The following is a 19,018-nucleotide window of genomic DNA, read 5'->3' as shown; positions in this document are numbered from 1 at the left end:
TGCCGGATGAAGCCATACGTCCAGCCGAGGCCTTCTCTGTGTTCCGTGGCGACAGAACGGGAGAGTCGGGGAAATCCAAAGGTGGAGGCGTCTGCCTCATGGTAAACAACCGCTGGTGTAACCCCAACAACACCAAGTTTCTCTCCCACTCCTGCTCGCCGAACCTGGAACAGCTGACCATCCTATGCCGTCCATTTTATCTCCCCCGGGAATTTAGCACGGTGATCATCACAGCCGGTTATATCCCACCGCAAGCGGACACCGACGCAGCTCTGTCGGTGATGTACGATGTGTTGTGCGGATTTCAAAACAAACATCCGACGCGGCTGTGGTGGTGACTGGGGACTTTAACAGACCAACCTTAAAAAGTTCTGCTGATTTCCACCAACACATCACGTGTGCCACCAGGGGAGATAGAACTCTGGACCATTGCTACACACCGTACAAGAACAGATACAAGACCGTCTCGCGCCCTGCTTTCGGGAAATCTGACCACGCCACGATCTCGCTGCTTCCTGTTTACAGGCCTCTGATTGCGTGAGAACTGGTGGTGACGAGGGATGTGAAGCGGTGGACGGACCAATCGGAGGCTGCGCTTCAGGACGCTCTGACTGACAGACTGGGACATGTTCCAAACAAGTTCAAGTGACGTCAGCGAGTTTACGGAGGTGTGGCAGTGAGCTTTGTGACTACGCTAGCAGATAATATCATTCCCACGGTGAAAGTTCGGATATTCCCAAACCAGAAACAGTGGGTTGATAAATCCATCCGCTGCGCTCTGAATGCTCGCACGGCCGCTTACAACGACGGACTTGTATCTGGAAATATGGACAATTACAAAGCGGCGTCGTACAATCTGCGGAGGGTGGTGAGGGACGCTAAACAGGCGTACAGAGAGACTGTGGAGCTACAGATGGAGCGGGGGGACACAAGACGCTTGTGGGAGGGGCTGCGAACAATAACAAACTACAGGAGCAGCTCCCCCCCAGCCACGAGTGTGGACGCCTCCCTTGCCATTGAACTGAACTCCTTTTATGTGCGGTTCGAGTCTTGCAACAGCACCGCTAGCTCGCCGGCTAATTGGAGTTACACCGCTGGGGATGAGCGTGCACTCTGTGTCCGTGCGCGAGGTCAGGAGGGCTCTGATGCGGGTGAACACCAGGAAAGCTGCGGGCCCAGACGGCATATGTGGGCGAGTACTGAAGACCTGTGCTAACCAGCTAGCTCCGGTGTTCACTACAATATTCAACATCTCCCTGGCTGAATCAGTGGTCCCGTCCTGCTTCAAGAGGTCCACCGTCGTTCCTGTCCCGGAAATCGCCTCTCCTGCCTGCCTGAATGACTACCGTCCGGTGGCCCTCACCTCGGTGGTCATGAAGTGTTTTGCGCCTCCCTCCCCCGCACCTTGGACCCAATGCAGTTTGCTTACCAACAGAACAGATCCACGGATGACGCGGTTTCCCAGGTACTGCACACCACGCTCACGCACCTGGATGGCCAGAAGGGGGCCTATGTGAGAATGCTGTTCATCGATTACAGTTCAGCCTTCAACACCATAGTACCCACCAGACTGTCTGTCAAGCTGAAGGAGCTCGGACTGAATGCGCCGCTGTGTGCCTGGATCCTGGACTTCCTCACAGGCCTCCCCCAGGTGGTCAGGGTGGGGAAGCACACGTCAAGTGTCCTCACCCTCAATACAGGATCCCCCCAGGGCTGCGTCCTCAGCCCCCTACTGCGCTCCCTGTACACACATGACTGTGTGGCCAGGTCCAGCTCCAACACCGTCATCAAGTTTGCTGACGACACCGTGGTCGTGGGCCTGATCACCGACTGCGACGAGAAGGCCTACCATGAGGAGGTGGCTGACCTGTCACTCTGGTGCCAGGACAACAGCCTCCACCTGAACGTCAGCAAAAATAAGGAGCTGATTGTGGACTTTAGGCGTGGATCACAATCGAGGACGCACGCGCCCTTGGTGATTAATGGGACTCCTGTTGACAGGGTGAGCAGCTTCAAATACCTGGGAGTCCACATCACAGAGGACTTAACATGGACTTTACAAACAGACACTCAAGGAAGGCGAGGCAGCGTCTTTACCACCTCAGGCAGCTGAGGAAATTCCGGGTCTCAGTGAGGATCCTCAAGTCCTTCTACTCTGGAGCAGTGGAGAGCATCCTGACAGGCAACATCACTGCCTGGTTTGGGAGCTGTACTGCTCAGGACAGGCGGGCCCTGCAGAGGGTGGTGCGTTCAGCTGAACGTACCACTGGAACTACCCTTCTTTGGAATTTGCTAAAATGCATATTGACAAGCCACAATGCTTCAGGGAGAGTGTCCTTTGGACATGATTCAAAACTGGAGCTTTTTGGCAAGTCACAGACGAACAAAATTAAGATTTCAAAGAAATGAATACCATACTACTCTCAAACATGGAGGAGGCTTGGTTATGTTTCGGGGCAGCTTTGCTGCGCCTGGCACAGGGTGCCTTGAATCTTTGCAGGGCACAATGAAATCTCAAGACTATCAAGGCATTCTGGAGCCAAACGTACTGCCCAGTGTCAGAAAGCTGTGTCTCAGTCACAGGTCAGGGGTCCTCCAACAGGATAATGACCCAAAACACTCAGCTAAATGCACCAAGAATGGATAAGAACAAAACATTTGACGATTCTGAAGTGGCCTTCTATCAGCCCTGATCTGAATCCTATGGAACATCTGTGGAAAGAGCTGAAACATGCAGTCTGGAGAAAGCCCCCTTCAAACCTGAGACAGCTGGAGCAGTTTGCTCAGGAAGAGTGGGCCAAACGACCTGTTGACAGTTGCACAAGTCTCACTGAGAGCTACACAAATAACTCAATTTCAGAGAATTGTGGGCTCTGTTTTCATCAAAGGATACCAACAAATTTGTCTGTGTTGGTGTGTGTGTGTGTGTGTGTGTGTGTGTATATATATATATACATACAGTATACAGCGGCTTGCAAAAGTATTCATACCCCTTGAACTTTTCCACATTTTGTCACGTTAGCCTTTCACACCTAGAGACTGTTTTTTTTGCCCATTCTTCTTTGCAAAACAGCTCAAGCTCAGTCAGATTGGATGCGGAGCGTCTGTTAACAGCAATTTTCAAGTCTTGCCAGAGATTCTCAATTGGATTTAGGTCTGGACTTTGACGGGGCCATTCTAACACATGAATATGCTTTGATCTAAACCATTCCATCGTAGCTCTGGCTGTGTGTTTTGGGTCGTTGTCCTGCTGGTAGGGGAACCTCCGCCCCCGTCTAAAGTCTTTTGCAGACTCTAAACAGGTTTTCTTCCAAGATTGCCCTGTATTTGACTCCATCCATCTTCCCATCAACTCTGACCAGCTTCCCTGTCCCTGCTGAAGAAGAGCATCCCCACATCATCCGCCACCATCGTGTTTCATGGTGGGCATGGTGTGTTCAACTGCAAACAGGACTTCTTATAGCTTTGTTTCAACAATCGCTTTCTTCTTGCCACTCTTCCATAAAGGCCAGATTTGTGGAGTGCACGACTCTCGATGATTGACGATTCTCCCACCTGAGCTGTGGATCTCTGCAGCTCCTCCACAGTTACCATGGGGCTCTTGGCTGCTTCTCTGATGAATGCTCTCCTTGCCTGCCCTGTCATTTTAGTTGGAGGGCCATGTCTTGCTAGGCTTGCAGTTGTGCCATACTCTTTCCATTTTCAGATGATGGATTGAACAGTGCTCCATGAGATGTTCAAAGCTTCTCCACAACTTTATCCCTGACCTGTCTGGTGTGTTCCTTGGGCTTCATGATGCTGTTTGTTCATTAATGTTGTTATAAGAATTTTATATTTCTATATACAGTGGGGCAAAAAAGTATTTAGTCAGCCATCAATTGTGCATGTTCTCCCACTTAAAAATATGAGAGAGGCCTGTAATTTTCATCATAGGTTCACTTCGACTATGAGAGACAGAATGGGGGGGGGAAGAATCCAAGAAATCACAATGTAGGATTTTTAATGAATTAATTGGTAAATTCCTCGGTAAAATAAGTATTTGGCCACCTACAAACAAGCAAGATTTCTGGTTTTCACAGACCTGTAACTTTTTCTTTAAGAGGCTCCTCTGTCCTCCACTCGTTACCTGTATTAATGGCACCTGTTTGAACTGGTTATCAGTATAAAAGACACCTGTCCACAACCTCAAACAGTCACACTCCAAACTCCACTATGGCCAAGACCAAAGAGCTGTCAAAGGACACCAGAAACAAAATTGTAGACCTGCACCAGGCTGGGAAGACTGAATCTGCAATAGGTAAGCAGCTTGTTGTGAAGAAATCAACTGTGGGAGCAATTATTAGAAGATGGAAGACATACAAGACCACTGATAATCTCCCTCGATCTGGGGCTCCACGCAAGATCTCACCCCGTGGGGTCAAAATGATCACAAGAACGGTGAGCAAACATCCCAGAACCACACGGGGGGACCTAGTGAATGACCTGCAGAGAGCTGGGACCAAAGTAACAAAGGCTACCATCAGTAACACACTACACCGCCAGGGACTCAAATCCTGCAGTGCCAGACGTGTCCCCCTGCTTAAGCCAGTACATGTCCAGGCCCGTCTGAAGTTTGCTAGAGAGCATTTGGATGATCCTGAAGAGGATTGGAAGAATGTCATATGGTCAGATGAAACCAAAATAGAACTTTTTGGTAAAAACTCAACTTGTCGTGTTTGGAGGAGAAAGAAAGCTGAGTTGCATTCAAAGAACACGATACCTACTGTGAAGCATGGGGGTGGAAACATCATGCTTTGGGGCTGTTTTTCTGCAAAGGGACCAGGACGACTGATCCGTGTAAAGGAAAGAATGAATGGGGCCATGTATCGTGAGATTTTGAGTGAAAACCTCCTTCCATCAGCAAGGGCATTGAAGATGAAACGTGGCTGGGTCTTTCAGCATGACAATGACCCCAAACACACCGCCCGGGCAACGAAGGAGTGGCTTTGTAAGAAGCATTTCAAGGTCCTAGAGTGGCCTAGCCAGTCTCCTGATCTCAACCCCATAGAAAATCTTTGGAGGGAGTTGAACGTCTGTGTTGCCGAGCAACAGCCCCAAAACATCACTGCTCTAGAGCAGATCTGCATGGAGGAATGGGCCAAAATACCAGCAACAGTGTGTGAAACCTTGTGAAGACTTATAGAAAACGTTTGACCTCTGTCATTGCAAACAAAGGGTATATAACAAAGTATTGAGATGAACTTTTGTTATTGACCAAATACTTATTTTCCACCATAATTTGCAAATCAATTCTTAAAAAATCAGACAAATGTGAATTTCTGGATTTTTTTTCTTCTCATTTTGTCTCTCATAGTCGAAGTGAATTACAGGCCTCTCTCATCTTTTTAAGTGGGAGAACTTGCACAATTAGTGGCTGACTAAATACTTTTTTGCCCCACTGTATATTACTGCGCCTTTCACATGAACTCTTGTATGACATATGTACTCTGCTTTCCTTCTGTAGGCTAAGCAGAGTTCACGTTTTATTGCTGTTTTTCTCTCAGATTCTTGTACGATATGTGTACTCTGTTCTTCTTCTCAAGGCTAAGTAAGAGTTCATGTTTTAAAAAAGGACATAAACTAGTCACTTTCTGTGTCTTTATGTAAAGAGGAGGAAGGCAACATGTCTCGATCGAAAAGTACGGAAACATCAACACATGGTCGGCCTTCACAGAACAGCTGTATTTATGCTGAGATTACATTACACACAAATGGACTATTTACTAATTAGGTGACTTTTGAAGGCAATTGGTTGCACTGGATTTTATTTAGGGGTATCAGAGTAAAGGGGCTGAATACTTTTGCACACCACACTATTCAGTTTCTTTGTAAAAAAAAAAAGTGAAAACCATGTATCATTTTCCTTCCACTCCACAATTATGCACCACTTTGTGTTGTTCTATCACATAAATATCCAAAAAAATACATTTACGTTTGTGGTTGTAACGTGACAAAATGTGGAAAAATTCAAGGGGTATGAATACTTTTGCAAGCCACTGTGTGTGTGTGTGTGTGTGTGTGTATGTGTATATATACACACACACACACACACACACACACACACACACACACACACACACTCTGTGTAATGACAGTTAGTTGAATGTGTGTGATTGTATATGTATGTGAACAAAAGGTAAACAAAGCTTAGCGCTCTCACACTACTACGACAGTCATTGCTCTGCTGACCTCGAGGATCTCATGTTTGGGTGCAGACCTTTCTATCTACCAAGAGAGTTGACATCTACCGTTGTGACTGCAGCTTAAATGCCTCCGACTGCTAATGCTAAGCCTGCGATGAAAGCCACATCAGACCTTATTCTGTATACCGTCATATAGTCACCGGGGCTTTAATTGACTTTTCTTGGAAGGAGGCTCATATTAGAGGCAAGCTTTTAGATCTGGAACCAAAGCAAATGTTCTTTGAATTTTAAATTAAACTTCCATCTGGATGCCGTCCTCCTTGAAATAATTAGATCTAAAATACAAACTATTTTTATTTTGAAAACACAAAATAAAAACACTTATTTTTGTTTTCTAAAATAAAAACTGTATTTTAAGAGATTTCATTGGTGGAAAATGGCAGAGCTCCTCAAGAGGGACCTTGGCCTCTGACAGGAAATCACGTGACCTCCGCCGTGAACTTGGGTCTTCATGTTGTTTTTTCCACAGAGACAGCACACGCACTAAAGAAATATTGCAATGTTTATTCATCTGAATCATATTTTAAAAGTCATCTGACTGTCTTAAAGGTTTTCTACAATATTTTAAATTGAGGTTTGTGATTTGTACAGATGAAAAAAATGGGCCAATAAAGTAAATTCAATAAATCAAATTGATTGAACAATTTGTAATAAACAATTGATTAAACAAGGCGAACAGGCGCTGGAGGACCCTGTGAGCTACTGATCCAACACACTGAGCCTCAGCAGAATCTAAATGAACCTGTTATGTTCAAATAAACACACATTGTTTATGTTTGACACAAATTTAAACCGACAGAAAATGACTGTAACTAAAAGTATTACCAGGGTTAAAGTTCAGAACATCAGAAAGGAACACATTGCAGTGAGTCCACATGGAAATACACCAATAAAAAGTTTATAAAAACTTGGGCCTGCCAAGGACTCAACAGGTCACCAGAGCAGAGGATCATGGGCTGTGAGCTGTCCACCCTTCATGACCTCTGACCTCCAGGTCCAGAGGATGAGGACCGCTCAGTGACCTGGATGGACGTGTTGATTCAGATGTGTGTACACAAGCAGATGGAAGGAGGGCGCTGACGTGAGCATCACGCCGTGGTCGATCTCACTCTGGAAAGAGCATCTTAAAACGTTCTTCCATCCAGTGACGGACAAACAAGCCCCAGGACAAGTGTGGCTGTGGCTGAGCAGAGGATCAGCAGCACCACCTCAGCAGCACCACGTCTGCAGCCTCCTCCTCCCATTGGGGAGTAAACACACGACGTTGGACTGAGATGGGCCTTGTTGACCTGCACGCCAGATGGACAGACACCCAAACGTCTTCCTTTCAGTTCTTCTCCGTTGCTCCAACACACACACCTTTCGCAGCATACGGGTTTATCAATCACACATCCCTCAACGATGCACCCGTCACCATGACGACAGGTCATAGGACACACCCACTTCTAAAAGTCACAATCAGGATCAAATGCAATACTTTCCCACACTTCCCATCATCTTCCAAGCGCTCCCGTCTGGAAGGAGGTTCCTAGCGAGACAACCACCCGCCACAAAAGCAGCTACGTCACACATGCTGTAAAGCTCCTCGATGGTCAATCCCTACTACGCTGCGCCTTCCATCCTTACCGCACATCAACTTAGTCTCATCCGTTCACTCATTTGATCAAACAAACGACTGGCAGTACAACGACTATTCTGTATCTTTTCTTCTCCAGTTAAACTCTTTTCCTCCGACCACGGTGACCTCTGTTGGTGCTTGGTTTGTCCTTGGGCCTCCTGGATTTTGATGATAATCTGAAAAACAGTTGGAAAATGATCCAATCCTTCCTGCTGTTGTCCTAGACAGTTCACTGTTTCCAGAGGGTCAGGGACTGACCACACTGAACCTCCCATTCCTCTGTAAAATTCTTTAAAGATAGTTGACAAAACAATGACTGATCCTCATGTGTGTGACAGCTTCCTGAGCTCTCACTGCCCTGGAGCTAAAGTGATATTTCAACATGCTGCTCAGCGACGGACGCTCTGCTCCTCTGGACTTGAACACCTGAAAGAGCGAAGAGTGAAGCTGGCAGAGCAGCCTCGTGTTGTTGTGCCTTCCATGTTGGAACAGCTTCCCAGTCCATCTGTGATACGCACCCACATTATTTTCTTTTCAATGTCGGCTTTGAACCTTTTTAGTTGGTTTGGCAGATCCCTCAGCCCCGTACCTTTGGCCTGTCAGTCCAGGGGTTCCCATACAAAGACAACTTTTTGGCAGCTCGAACCATATCCGCACTGACCACAATGTTTGTTTGTTTTTTATTCACCATTGGATTCTAGAGCTGAGTGAGGAGATTTTTTTCCTTGCCAAGAAGATGGCCTGCTAAATTCCCCAAAGTAGAATCAACAGATATTAATGTTATTCGTAATACATCTGGATTTCCAAGATGAGCATATAGCTGCTAGTCAGTATCCACGGAGGGTTGGGGTTCATAGCGGTTGCACGCTGTCTGGTCAATGGACCTCTCAATGAAGGGTTCACACCGCAGTGCACCCTGACAGTCTGCTCATTCAGCTTCATCATGAGCTGTATTCAATGCCACCAACATTCCCCATCTACACTCTGGAACCATGACATTGAAGAGAACATCCAGCAGCGTCATCTCCCCTCTCTTAATTCTTCGTCTCTGCGAAGGTTTCCGTGGTACCTGGTGCAGTCATGAAGAGTTCCTTCCGGGTTTGGAAAAGGTGCCATTTAGCAATGTTCTTGTGCCGACATGATGTATGTGCCATTGCACAGGGGCAGTGCCAGGTGTTTTTTTTCCTGTTGTAAGTCACCATAACTCTACCAAAACAACAGAACTGGTATATTTTGGGTTCGTGTACAGAGAGACAAATCTGGTTTTGAGAACCTCCAACTTCCACCAACACTGACAATGGCGCATGAGCTTTCTCTGCTGCTTTTTGCCTCTTTTTGCAAGCTGCCACCTTGGATTTCGCAAAAAACTTGAATTCCGACATTTCTTCAAGGACCTCATGCTTCAGTGGTTCCTCGGTGGCGGTCTTGGTGCAGTAATCCAGCGACCGGATGTGCTCACACAGACTGTGACCGAGGCCACTCCGCTGTGCAAGCGACTGATATTGGCGACAGTCCTCCAACTCACACTTGGTCACGTGTAGTTTGCCCCATGTTTTACGTTGTACATGTATTGGCAAACCATGAGAAGATTTTGGGATGGCAAATAGGCCACGAGTTTCATCAACACACACGCTATTAAGGTGAGATGCGGCTGTAATGTCTTTTGGCCTCGCATGTTTTCTTTGTATGTGTACTAACAAGTTGTCTTTGTACAGAACCACGGAGCAGTGAGGGCACTTCACCCACTTTAAAAATGTCACACGTGAAGACGGCAAATCAGTGGTTTCAGACTGTGCAGCAGCATTCGCTGCTTCCTCGGGTGGAAAAGCATGTGAGTTGGAGGGCTCTGGGGGTGAAGCTGTGTATGAGAGGTCTACACCCACTCCTGATGATGACGGAGGAAGGGTGTAAGAATGGTCTACACTCACTACTGAGGCTATAGAATCTTCGAGGGCAGATAGGGGAGGGCGGGGCTCCGAATGAGGTTTTGGCAACGTGTGTGGATGTGCTGGAATCTCCTGGGAAGCGCAGAGCGACGTTGAGGACGGCACTGACGGGCTGAGTTCAGCTGAAGGTGGCACTGATGAAGGTAGCACCAAGGAGCTCGGTTCACATGGGCCTGGCACCGTATCACATGTTCCTTGGCATCCAGTCACATGTAATGTCATAACCTCTTTGCGCGTGATGGTTTTTGCACAATAGGGGCAGTGGTAATGACCCGAGTCTCGGCATGACAGGTTGCATCTGCAAATGATTGTGTCTGCAAGAGAACATTCATCTAACTTTAAAAACAACTTTACGGCTAAAAACACAAAAATGTACCTTTTATATCCAATATACAATTTGGATTATTTTGGGCGCCAACAGTGATTCCCATTTTACTAAGAACATTTACATTACAATTGAACAAAAAAACAAAAACAAAACAAAATGATGGTCACTTGAAAGTAACTTTTGCTTTCTTGCCAAGGTGATCCGACCCCAAATAACAGACCGTTGTACGAGCGCATAGAACAGCATCCACAAGAGGAAGCAAATGCGGTCCTGCCATCCCCGGTCAATGTCACAGTCAATGTGGGGCTGCATTTAAGGGGGTTGGAAAGGCATCCCCTTTTTGAGAGCTTTCCAAAGGTTTCTTGCTTTTCTCTTTTGTTTTAGTGAGCCATCACCCACCGTATTCTATAACGAGTCTCAAAAGTCAACTTGATGAGCGAGTGAGTGTTGAGCAACTGCGAGCGTGTAGGGACGGTGCAGCTCGCGCTCGTCATAGCCCCGTGCTCATGGGACCGCATAATTGCGCACGCTAGTCTCGGGCAAATTTACGCTGAAATCGTCTATCAGCGATCGACTCAGTCATTGGCGATCGACTCCATCGATTGCAATTGACATTGATGACGGACGGGTTTTGTATCTTTTATATGCCAGGAAAAATCCAAGAATTGAAACGGTGTTAGTGCACTTTACTGTGTTCTGAAACTGGAGCGAAGAGAGAGAGGAGAGAGGAGGGTCTCCCCCTCTCCGCCCAGAGCTGTCCAGTAAACACGGGTCATCGGGTCTGACTTCCCCTCTACAGTCCCGTACAGAGACTTTGGGGGCCACATGGACCCACAGCTCTGGTTCTAGGCATTTTGTGGCTCTGGGCAAACGGAGCAGCAGAGCAGAGTGTGATCACTGGGAGGACACTTGGGCCCACGCCTGATGGGAACGCACCGTGGGTCCATGGGGCTGGTGCTCAGACCCTACTTTACTTGTAAATAAAAAATCCTGCACTACTGGAACAGGGAGACTGCATTCACCACATTACATTAGGTTCTATGTCCACGCAAACCCACCGTGCGCACGCGCCCCCGATAAAATGACATGCGATTGAAATTTTGCACTATCGCCCAAACCTAGTGCAGGCAGAGCAGAAATGAGCTCACGAGGATGTTTTTCTGCTCATGGATACTGTTCTGTGTGCTCGCACATTCTGAGACTAGTGCAACTCAATACATCACTGCTTAATAAATTCCAAACTTTTACACACACACACACACACACACAGTATATCATTTCCTTTTAACTCACCTTGGAAATGCACTGCATTTCTGATGTGAGCATCCAGGTGTCTCCAAATTGTCATCCCACGTGTGGTGTTAAATTTGGGACACAGAGGACAACCCATGTGTGAATTCTGGTAGGTTGTGCTCTCCAACTGGCTTCCGGTCTTAATTATGGATGGGTGTATCTGGAAAGCAGTTTGTTTTTAGTTTTTATTATTTCAGTTTATTCTAGATTGTTATTTTAATGTGACTTTAACCAGTAACACACACACACAGCCTGCATCATGAGGTGCTCTCCCAAACAGTGATTAAGCCAGGCTCTACACTACAGATGGTAGAGACACTTGGCATTTTCAATTCTAAAAGGTATTCTTCAATATATTAAAGTTTGATAGACAACATTGAATAAAAACTGAGAAAAGCAAACAAACTTTCATAGATCCTTAATAGACTCTGTATCTAACTGCTGTCAAGTATTCTTCTTTTTGCCTTTTCTGCCACAAGTGGACTACGCACATGCGCAACGCACCTGTTCACACAAAAACGACGCGAACAAGACCAACCTCCGCTGCTGAGACCACGTGATTTCTTGTCAACTGCGGAGGTGCCGGTTGCGGAGGTCCGCCATTTTGTCTGCATCCAGGTCCCTCTCAGTTAAAAACCATTCCTGACCCTCACACCGTGTGACAGCAGCCATTTTTCCTTTTATTTTGGTTCCCGTTAGGTTTATTCATCTGCCGTTCATCTTTGGGGGAATGGGTATTGTAATTTCTTATCTGCTCTTAACTCATTCCACCAAAAACTATTTGATGCCATATCCTGACTTGTCCTATAAATGTGTTTTTATATATCATAAAGAAATGAGCCCCAAACCAAACAATACCATATCAAAAACTAACATTACCATCACGTCATAGAAAAGTAGAACGTTCAGGCAAAACAATAATACATAAACCTAATCCCCTGTCTTGAGAACGACAGCGATATCGACATTTTGAAATCCTGTGTTTATCCTTTGTTCAACCATTTTATTGCCCTTACTGGGGCCCACAATGGCTGAATAAGACAAATGTGTGTGTTGGTCCTCTATTTGTATTAAAAATAAAAAGATACCTGTTGACATGTGTTCTGTTCACGCCCCTGTGGATCTGAACAAGTGGCTTCACTTGGCTCATCCTTCACGTCCAAAACACAGTCTCTGTCTCCAATCTGTAAACAGGTAATTTAATCTTTTCACTCCGCTTTGCCACAACAGAAGTGCTTTAAAATACATTCTGAACATTTCAAAAGAGAATAGAAAATGTGAAAAAGCTAACTGTTGGGTTGGTTGTTTTGCATGAACTACAGTCAGAAAGAATCCATTTTCACCAAGCGCTGTAATACTGAGAGACTCATGCACTTATTGTTTCAATGATCTTTAATACAGTTAAAGTGGCTGACAGCTGGAGTAAAACATCCTTATCGACAATGGAAAGTTCCTGGTACAGTAGGACATTAATGTTGGAATTAAAAGTTAATTTTACATCTTCATGCTCTTCATATCTGCAGAACTACAAGTGAAATTTATTTCAACATGATCTTAACATTTGTTAATATCAGATTTGTTATATATATATATATATATATATATATATATATATATATATATATATATATATATATATATATATATAGTGAGACATGTTGACCTTTGTTACATACTTTGTTAAACCAAGTATGTAAACAAAATGTATTTACAAACATATAATTTAAATAAAATTAGACAAAATACAAATCATGTGATTTATACAATTTGACTTTGAAGTCAAACATTGAAAAAAAAAAAAAGAAGAAATCAGTCCAGACCCTCTAACCGTGTGGCATCTTTAACCACCAGCAACAAGATGTAGCAAACATTCCTTTAACATTGTGCTCCATGTTGACATGATTGCATCACACAGTTCCTGCAGATTTGTCAGCTTCACATCCATGCTGCGAATCTCCCGTTCTATCACATCCTAAAAGTGTCCTGCTCTGGTGACTGGGAAGGAAACTGAACAACACTGAACTCACGTTCATGAAACGGGTTTGAGACAACTTCTTCTTTGTGACAAGGTACATCATCATGCTGGAAGCAGCCACTGGAGGATGGGTGTGGCCATGAAGGGAAGCGCACGGTAAGCAATAAGACTCAGAAGGGCTGTGGCATTCAAGCAATGATGGATGGGTATTAACCCAAAGTGTGCCAAGAAACAATTCCTCAAGATTTGACATGATGTGCATTCTGAAATGTTTTATTTAACTTAAGCCCGGCTTAAGAGTAAGGGCGCGAGGAGGCAAATGACAGGACCAGGCGGTTGCACCATGGCACAGGGAGACCTGCCTACCTAAAAGACTGTGTGAGAGGGTGCGAGGAGCGTTCATGCATGGAGGCGATGGGAGATCAGCTTTTCACTGTTTCATTTCTGATATGTTGGACAACACTGATCGGCAGCACCACTCAGATCTGAAATTCAAAGTCTACCGATTACTTTTTGACGAGTGACTAAATAGTACATGCAAACAGCTCACTCAGGTTCGGTGTTTTTTTTATTTCGAATGAACAGGATTGTTGTAAGGTTCCGTTTACAAATGAACCGTAACATTTTGATTAGTATTTATTTCCAGTTTATTTTTCAAGAATAATTACACATTGTGACTCTGTTCCATTGTTCAACAAGTTCCTCTGTAATGAAATTCTGAGCAGGACATAACTTCAACCCACCTCTTCTGTCTCTGAATGGACCAGCTCCTTTTCTGTGCTTTTGTCAGTTTAACCACCATGAACAGCAATATCTCCTCAGCATAAACAAGTTGTGATGCTGTACCCTGTAGCCATGTGTGCTGTCTAGCGCTATTCTTTGTTTACTACTTCCTGCTTTACACCGTACTTTGTCTCTACTACCACCCGTGGTTACCGAGAATACTGCAATGAAAAAATGTGTCAGCCATAACCGCCCTGTGCTCTCTGTGCGGGAGGCACCGCACCCCGCCCGCACAAAGGTATAATCGGGTCTTTTCCGTAGCCTGTCAGCGCGAACCAGTCTGGCCGGTCTTGGTTGAACTCTCTCATCGACGAGGCATTTCCATCCACCAAACTGCCGCTCACTGGATGTTTTTGTTTTTTGCACCATTCTGAGTAAACTCTAGAGACGGTTGCGCGTTAAAAGATCAGCAGTTACAGAACTAATCAAACCAGCCCGTCTGGCACCAACAATCAAAAACACTGAGATAATCCCCCCGCCCTTTCTGAATGTTGATGTGAACATTAACTGAAGCTGTTGCCCCCTTTCTGCAGGATTTTATGCATTGCACTGGTGTCACACAATTGGCTGATTAGATAATTGCATGAATAAGTAAGTATACAGGTTTTCCTAATATAGTTCTCAGTGAGTTTACATCACAATTAAAAATGACCTGAACTCGGCAAATTTCCAGCCACCTTTACAAAAAGCACAGTCATTGATTTGGGTTTTTTGCTCGCCATATGCTGAAAACACCAATGAAGAGACTTAAACATCAAATTGGGACACTTGCCTCAGTTGCCTCACTTACCTCAAGATCAGTAGCCGATCTTGTCAAAACAGGTTCCTCTGCAATGTCCAAGCCGTCTGCCTCATCGTCACTGCTCGACGCCATGGGGTGGCATACAGCCGTAGCATCTTTCAAACTCCGCAACTGTAAAAAAAAAAACATATCCACTACATAGTCAAAAGTATGATGGTGGCATGGTTGCTCAACAGGGGCCGTTCTGTGTGAAGTCTGCATGTTCTCCCCATGTTGACGTGGGTTTCGTCCGAGTGCTCCAGTTTACCCCACCCCTAAAGAGGTGCATGTCAGGGTTAGACACTGCCGCCGATGCAGCGGTCAAGATGAGGACGTCGGATAATAGGGTGGGTAAAATCCAGAGAACCCATTTGCCCTCGAGGGGTTAATGAAGTATACATACATACTGAGACACTTTGACTTTAGTAGACAGGTGAGGTGCGTCAAATCCAGCGTGCAGCCTCGTGAGACAAGCCTTGGCAGTAGAAAGTGTCGTACTGAAGAGCTCCGTGACTTTCACCCCGGCTCTGTCATAGGACGCCACCTTTCCAACACATCAGTCGGTCCTGTTGGACGCGTCCCGCTCAGCCACAAGTTCTGTTACGGTGAAGTGGAAACGTCTCGGTGAAACAACAGCTCAACCACCGAGCGCTACGCCACACCGGCTTCCAGAAGCGGAGCGCCGTGCGGCAACACTCACCACCACGTTCAAACGGCCTCGGGAAGCAACGTCAGCACAACAGCTGTTGGTCGGGAGCTTCATGAACCGGGTTTCTAGGGTCTAGGATCTCTAAGACCACCACGCACAACACCAAGCGTCGGCTGGAGCGGCGCCGTTGGACTCTGGAGCAAGGTCAAGGCGTCTGGAGTGAAGCATCACACGTCACCGTCTGGCGTCGGATGGACAGTTCTGTGTTTGGGCGTTGCCAGGGGAACGCTTCAAGCCTGAACTGTCAAGTCCGCTGGTGTCTGGGGCTGTCTCTGCTTTGGGCTCGGCCCTTAATTCCACGAAGGAAAATATTAATGCTGAGTACGTGTACTGACCCTGTTCCCATGTGGATTGTTTCGTTTGTCCTCTAATATGTATTAAAAATAAAAAGATACCTGTTGACATGTGTTCTGCTCACCCCCCTGTGGATCTGAACAGGTGGCTTCACTTGGCTCATCCTTCACGTCCCAAAGAGCATCTGCTTGTCCAGTCTGTAAACAAATAAGTGAATCCTTTCACTCAGCCAAGTCACACCGGTAATGCTTTCATATCAATTTCTCAAATCAAAATCTGAAAAAAGGAAACTCATGAGTTGGTTTAGCATGAACTGAGTTGCAAAGACTCCCTTTTCACCCCTTCACACTTCACTTGCTAGTTAAACCATTGATGGTAACAACATATGTCAACACAATGTATTTAGGAATATATAATTTAAGTAAAATTTGAAAACATGAAAATGTGTCAAGATCGAGCTCAGATATGAATATCAAATTTTATTTTCAAGTTAAAATCCATTGCTGACCCTCTCACTGTATGACAGCAGTCATTTTCATTTTTTTTTTAGTTCCCGTTAAGCTAACCTAACTGTCGTTCATCTCTGGAGGAGTGTGTATTGTAGTTTCTAAATCTGCCCTCAACTCTCGCCCCATACAGTGGGGCAAAAAAGTATTTAGTCAGCCACCAATTGTGCAAGTTCTCCCACTTAAAAAGATGAGAGAGGCCTGTAATTTTCATCATAGGTACACTTCGACTATGAGAGACAGAATGGGGGGAAAGAATCCAGGAAATCACAGAACCGCCAGGGACTCAAATCCTGCTGTGCCAGACGTGTCCCCCTGCTTAAGCCAGTACATGTCCAGGCCCGTCTGAAGTTTGCTAGAGAGCATTTGGATGATCCAGAAGAGGATTGGGAGAATGTCATATGGTCAGATGAAACCAAAATAGAACTTTTTTGGTAAAAACTCAACTTGTCGTGTTTGGAGGAGAAAGAAAGCTGAGTTGCATCCAAAGAACACCATACCTACTGTGAAGCATGGGGGTGGAAACATCATGCTTTGGGGCTGTTTTTCTGCAAAAGGACGACTGATCCGTGTAAAGGAAAGAATGAATGGGGCCATGTATCGTGAGATTTTGAGTGAAAACCTCCTTCCATCAGCAAGGGCATTGAAGATGAAACGTGGCTGGGTCTTTCAGCATGACAATGATCCCAAACACACCGCCCGGGCAACGAAGGAGTGGCTTCGTAAGAAGCATTTCAAGGTCCTGGAGTGGCCTAGCCAGTCTCCAGACCTCAACCCCATAGAAAATCTTTGGAGGGAGTTGAAAGTCCGTGTTGCCGAGCAACAGCCCCAAAACATCACTGCTCTAGAGGAGATCTGCATGGAGGAATGGGCCAAAATACCAGCAACAGTGTGTGAAAACTTGTGAAGACTTATAGAAAACGTTTGACCTCTGTCATTGCAAACAAAGGGTTTATAACAAAGTATTGAGATGAACTTTTGTTATTGACCAAATACTTATTTTCCATCATAATTTGCAAATAAATTCTGTAAAAATCAGACAGTGATTTTCTGTGATTTTTTTTTCCCATGTTGTCTCTCATAGTTGAGGTATACCTATGATGAAAATAACAGGCCTCTCATCTTTTTAAGTGGGAGAACTTGCACAATTGGTGGCTGACTAAATACTTTTTTGCCCCACTGTATATGCATTTTTTATATAACAGTTTTAGAAGCAATGACCCCCCTGCATTGTCTTTCTTTAGGGAAACAATACTATTACCATATCATAAACTAACATTACCATCATGTCATAGAAAAGTAGAAACATCAGGTAAAACAATAATACATAAACCTAATCACCTGTCTTGAGCACGACAACAATATCAACATTTTGAAATCCTGTGTTTATCCTTTGTTCAACCATTTTATTGCCCTTACTGGGGCCCACAATGGCTGAATAAGACAAATGTGTGTGTTGGTCCTCTATTTGTATTAAAAATAAAAAGATACCTGTTGACATGTGTTCTGTTCACGCCCCTGTGGATCTGAACAAGTGGCTTCACTTGGCTCATCCTTCACGTCCAAAACACAGTCTCTGTCTCCAATCTGTAAACAGGTAATTGAATCTTTTCACTCCGCTTTGCCACAACAGAAGTGCTTTAAAATACATTCTGAACATTTCAAAAGAGAATAGAAAATGTGAAAAAGCTAACTGTTGGGTTGGTTGTTTTGCATGAACTGCATGAACTACATCACACACACACACACACACACACACACACACACACACACACACACACACACACACACACACACACACACACACACACACACACACACACACACACACACACACACACACACAACTCAGAAGTGTGTGTATTATTACAATTACATCAAATGTGTTTTTTATATGTTAAAAACCCAGAGGGAATTCCATGCTAACATACTGTACATGTCTTTTGATGGTGGGAGGAAAGTGGAGTACCTGGCGTAAACCCACACAACCATGTGGAGAACATGCAAACTCCACACAGAAAGGTCACCTGCAGCTTTAATTATTATTACTCTGATGATCATTATTATTATGCTGCCACATTTTCTCTTCACCATGTGATTTCCACCATTTTGAATTTTTTGAAAAACCAACCTTTGACATCTCCTAAGCTGTTGGTGCAACTTCCTCCAAACCAACTGTGTTCGATTCCTTCCTTCCTTCCTTTTCCTCAAAACAGTTCTCAAAGTCCAAACAATATGGTCGTCTAGTAATCCAAAGGTCGCTGGTTCGATCCCAGGCTCCTCCTGATAGCATGCTGTAGTGTCCTTGAGCAAGACACTTAACCCCTAATTGCTCCTGATGGCTGCGTCCGTCGGTGTTTGAATAATTGTAAGTCGCTTTGGATAAAAGCGTCTGATCAATGCAATGTAATGTAATGTATGTTGCACCATGGTATCATTTGCAGTGACTCCCTCTGGCGTCTTGGAATAAATCCTAAACACAGATTGGATCTAGATGTGGTGATGTCATGTCCAGTACAAGTCAACACCACCTCATACTATTT

The 19,018-nt window shown here is 45.0% G+C and overlaps 1 protein-coding gene across 3 annotated transcripts in view; it reads right to left on the bottom strand.

The window, feature by feature from the left end:
- Positions 1-19,018, bottom strand: part of LOC307235156 (arf-GAP with coiled-coil, ANK repeat and PH domain-containing protein 2-like) — a 25,390-nt gene that overhangs the window by 3,680 nt on the left and 2,692 nt on the right. Inside the window, exons 10-14 of one of the 3 annotated variants that reach the window (XM_080007151.1) lie at positions 17,967-18,062; positions 16,071-16,166; positions 14,976-15,098; positions 12,516-12,611; positions 11,428-11,587 (exon numbers count right to left, since the gene is read on the bottom strand). In XM_080007151.1, the coding sequence (XP_079863277.1) occupies positions 11,428-11,587; positions 12,516-12,611; positions 14,976-15,098; positions 16,071-16,166; positions 17,967-18,062 (571 nt within the window). Of the gene's footprint in view, positions 1-11,427; positions 11,588-12,515; positions 12,612-14,975; positions 15,965-16,070; positions 16,167-17,966; positions 18,063-19,018 lie in introns of those variants that run through there. The other 2 variants (XM_080007152.1, XM_080007153.1) reach the window with 2 other exon arrangements.

This window comes from Zeus faber (assembly GCF_960531495.2).
Source record: "Zeus faber genome assembly, chromosome: 9".
In the NCBI taxonomy this organism is placed as follows: Eukaryota; Metazoa; Chordata; class Actinopteri; order Zeiformes; family Zeidae; genus Zeus; species Zeus faber.
This window is presented reverse-complemented; position numbering and strand designations above follow the sequence as displayed.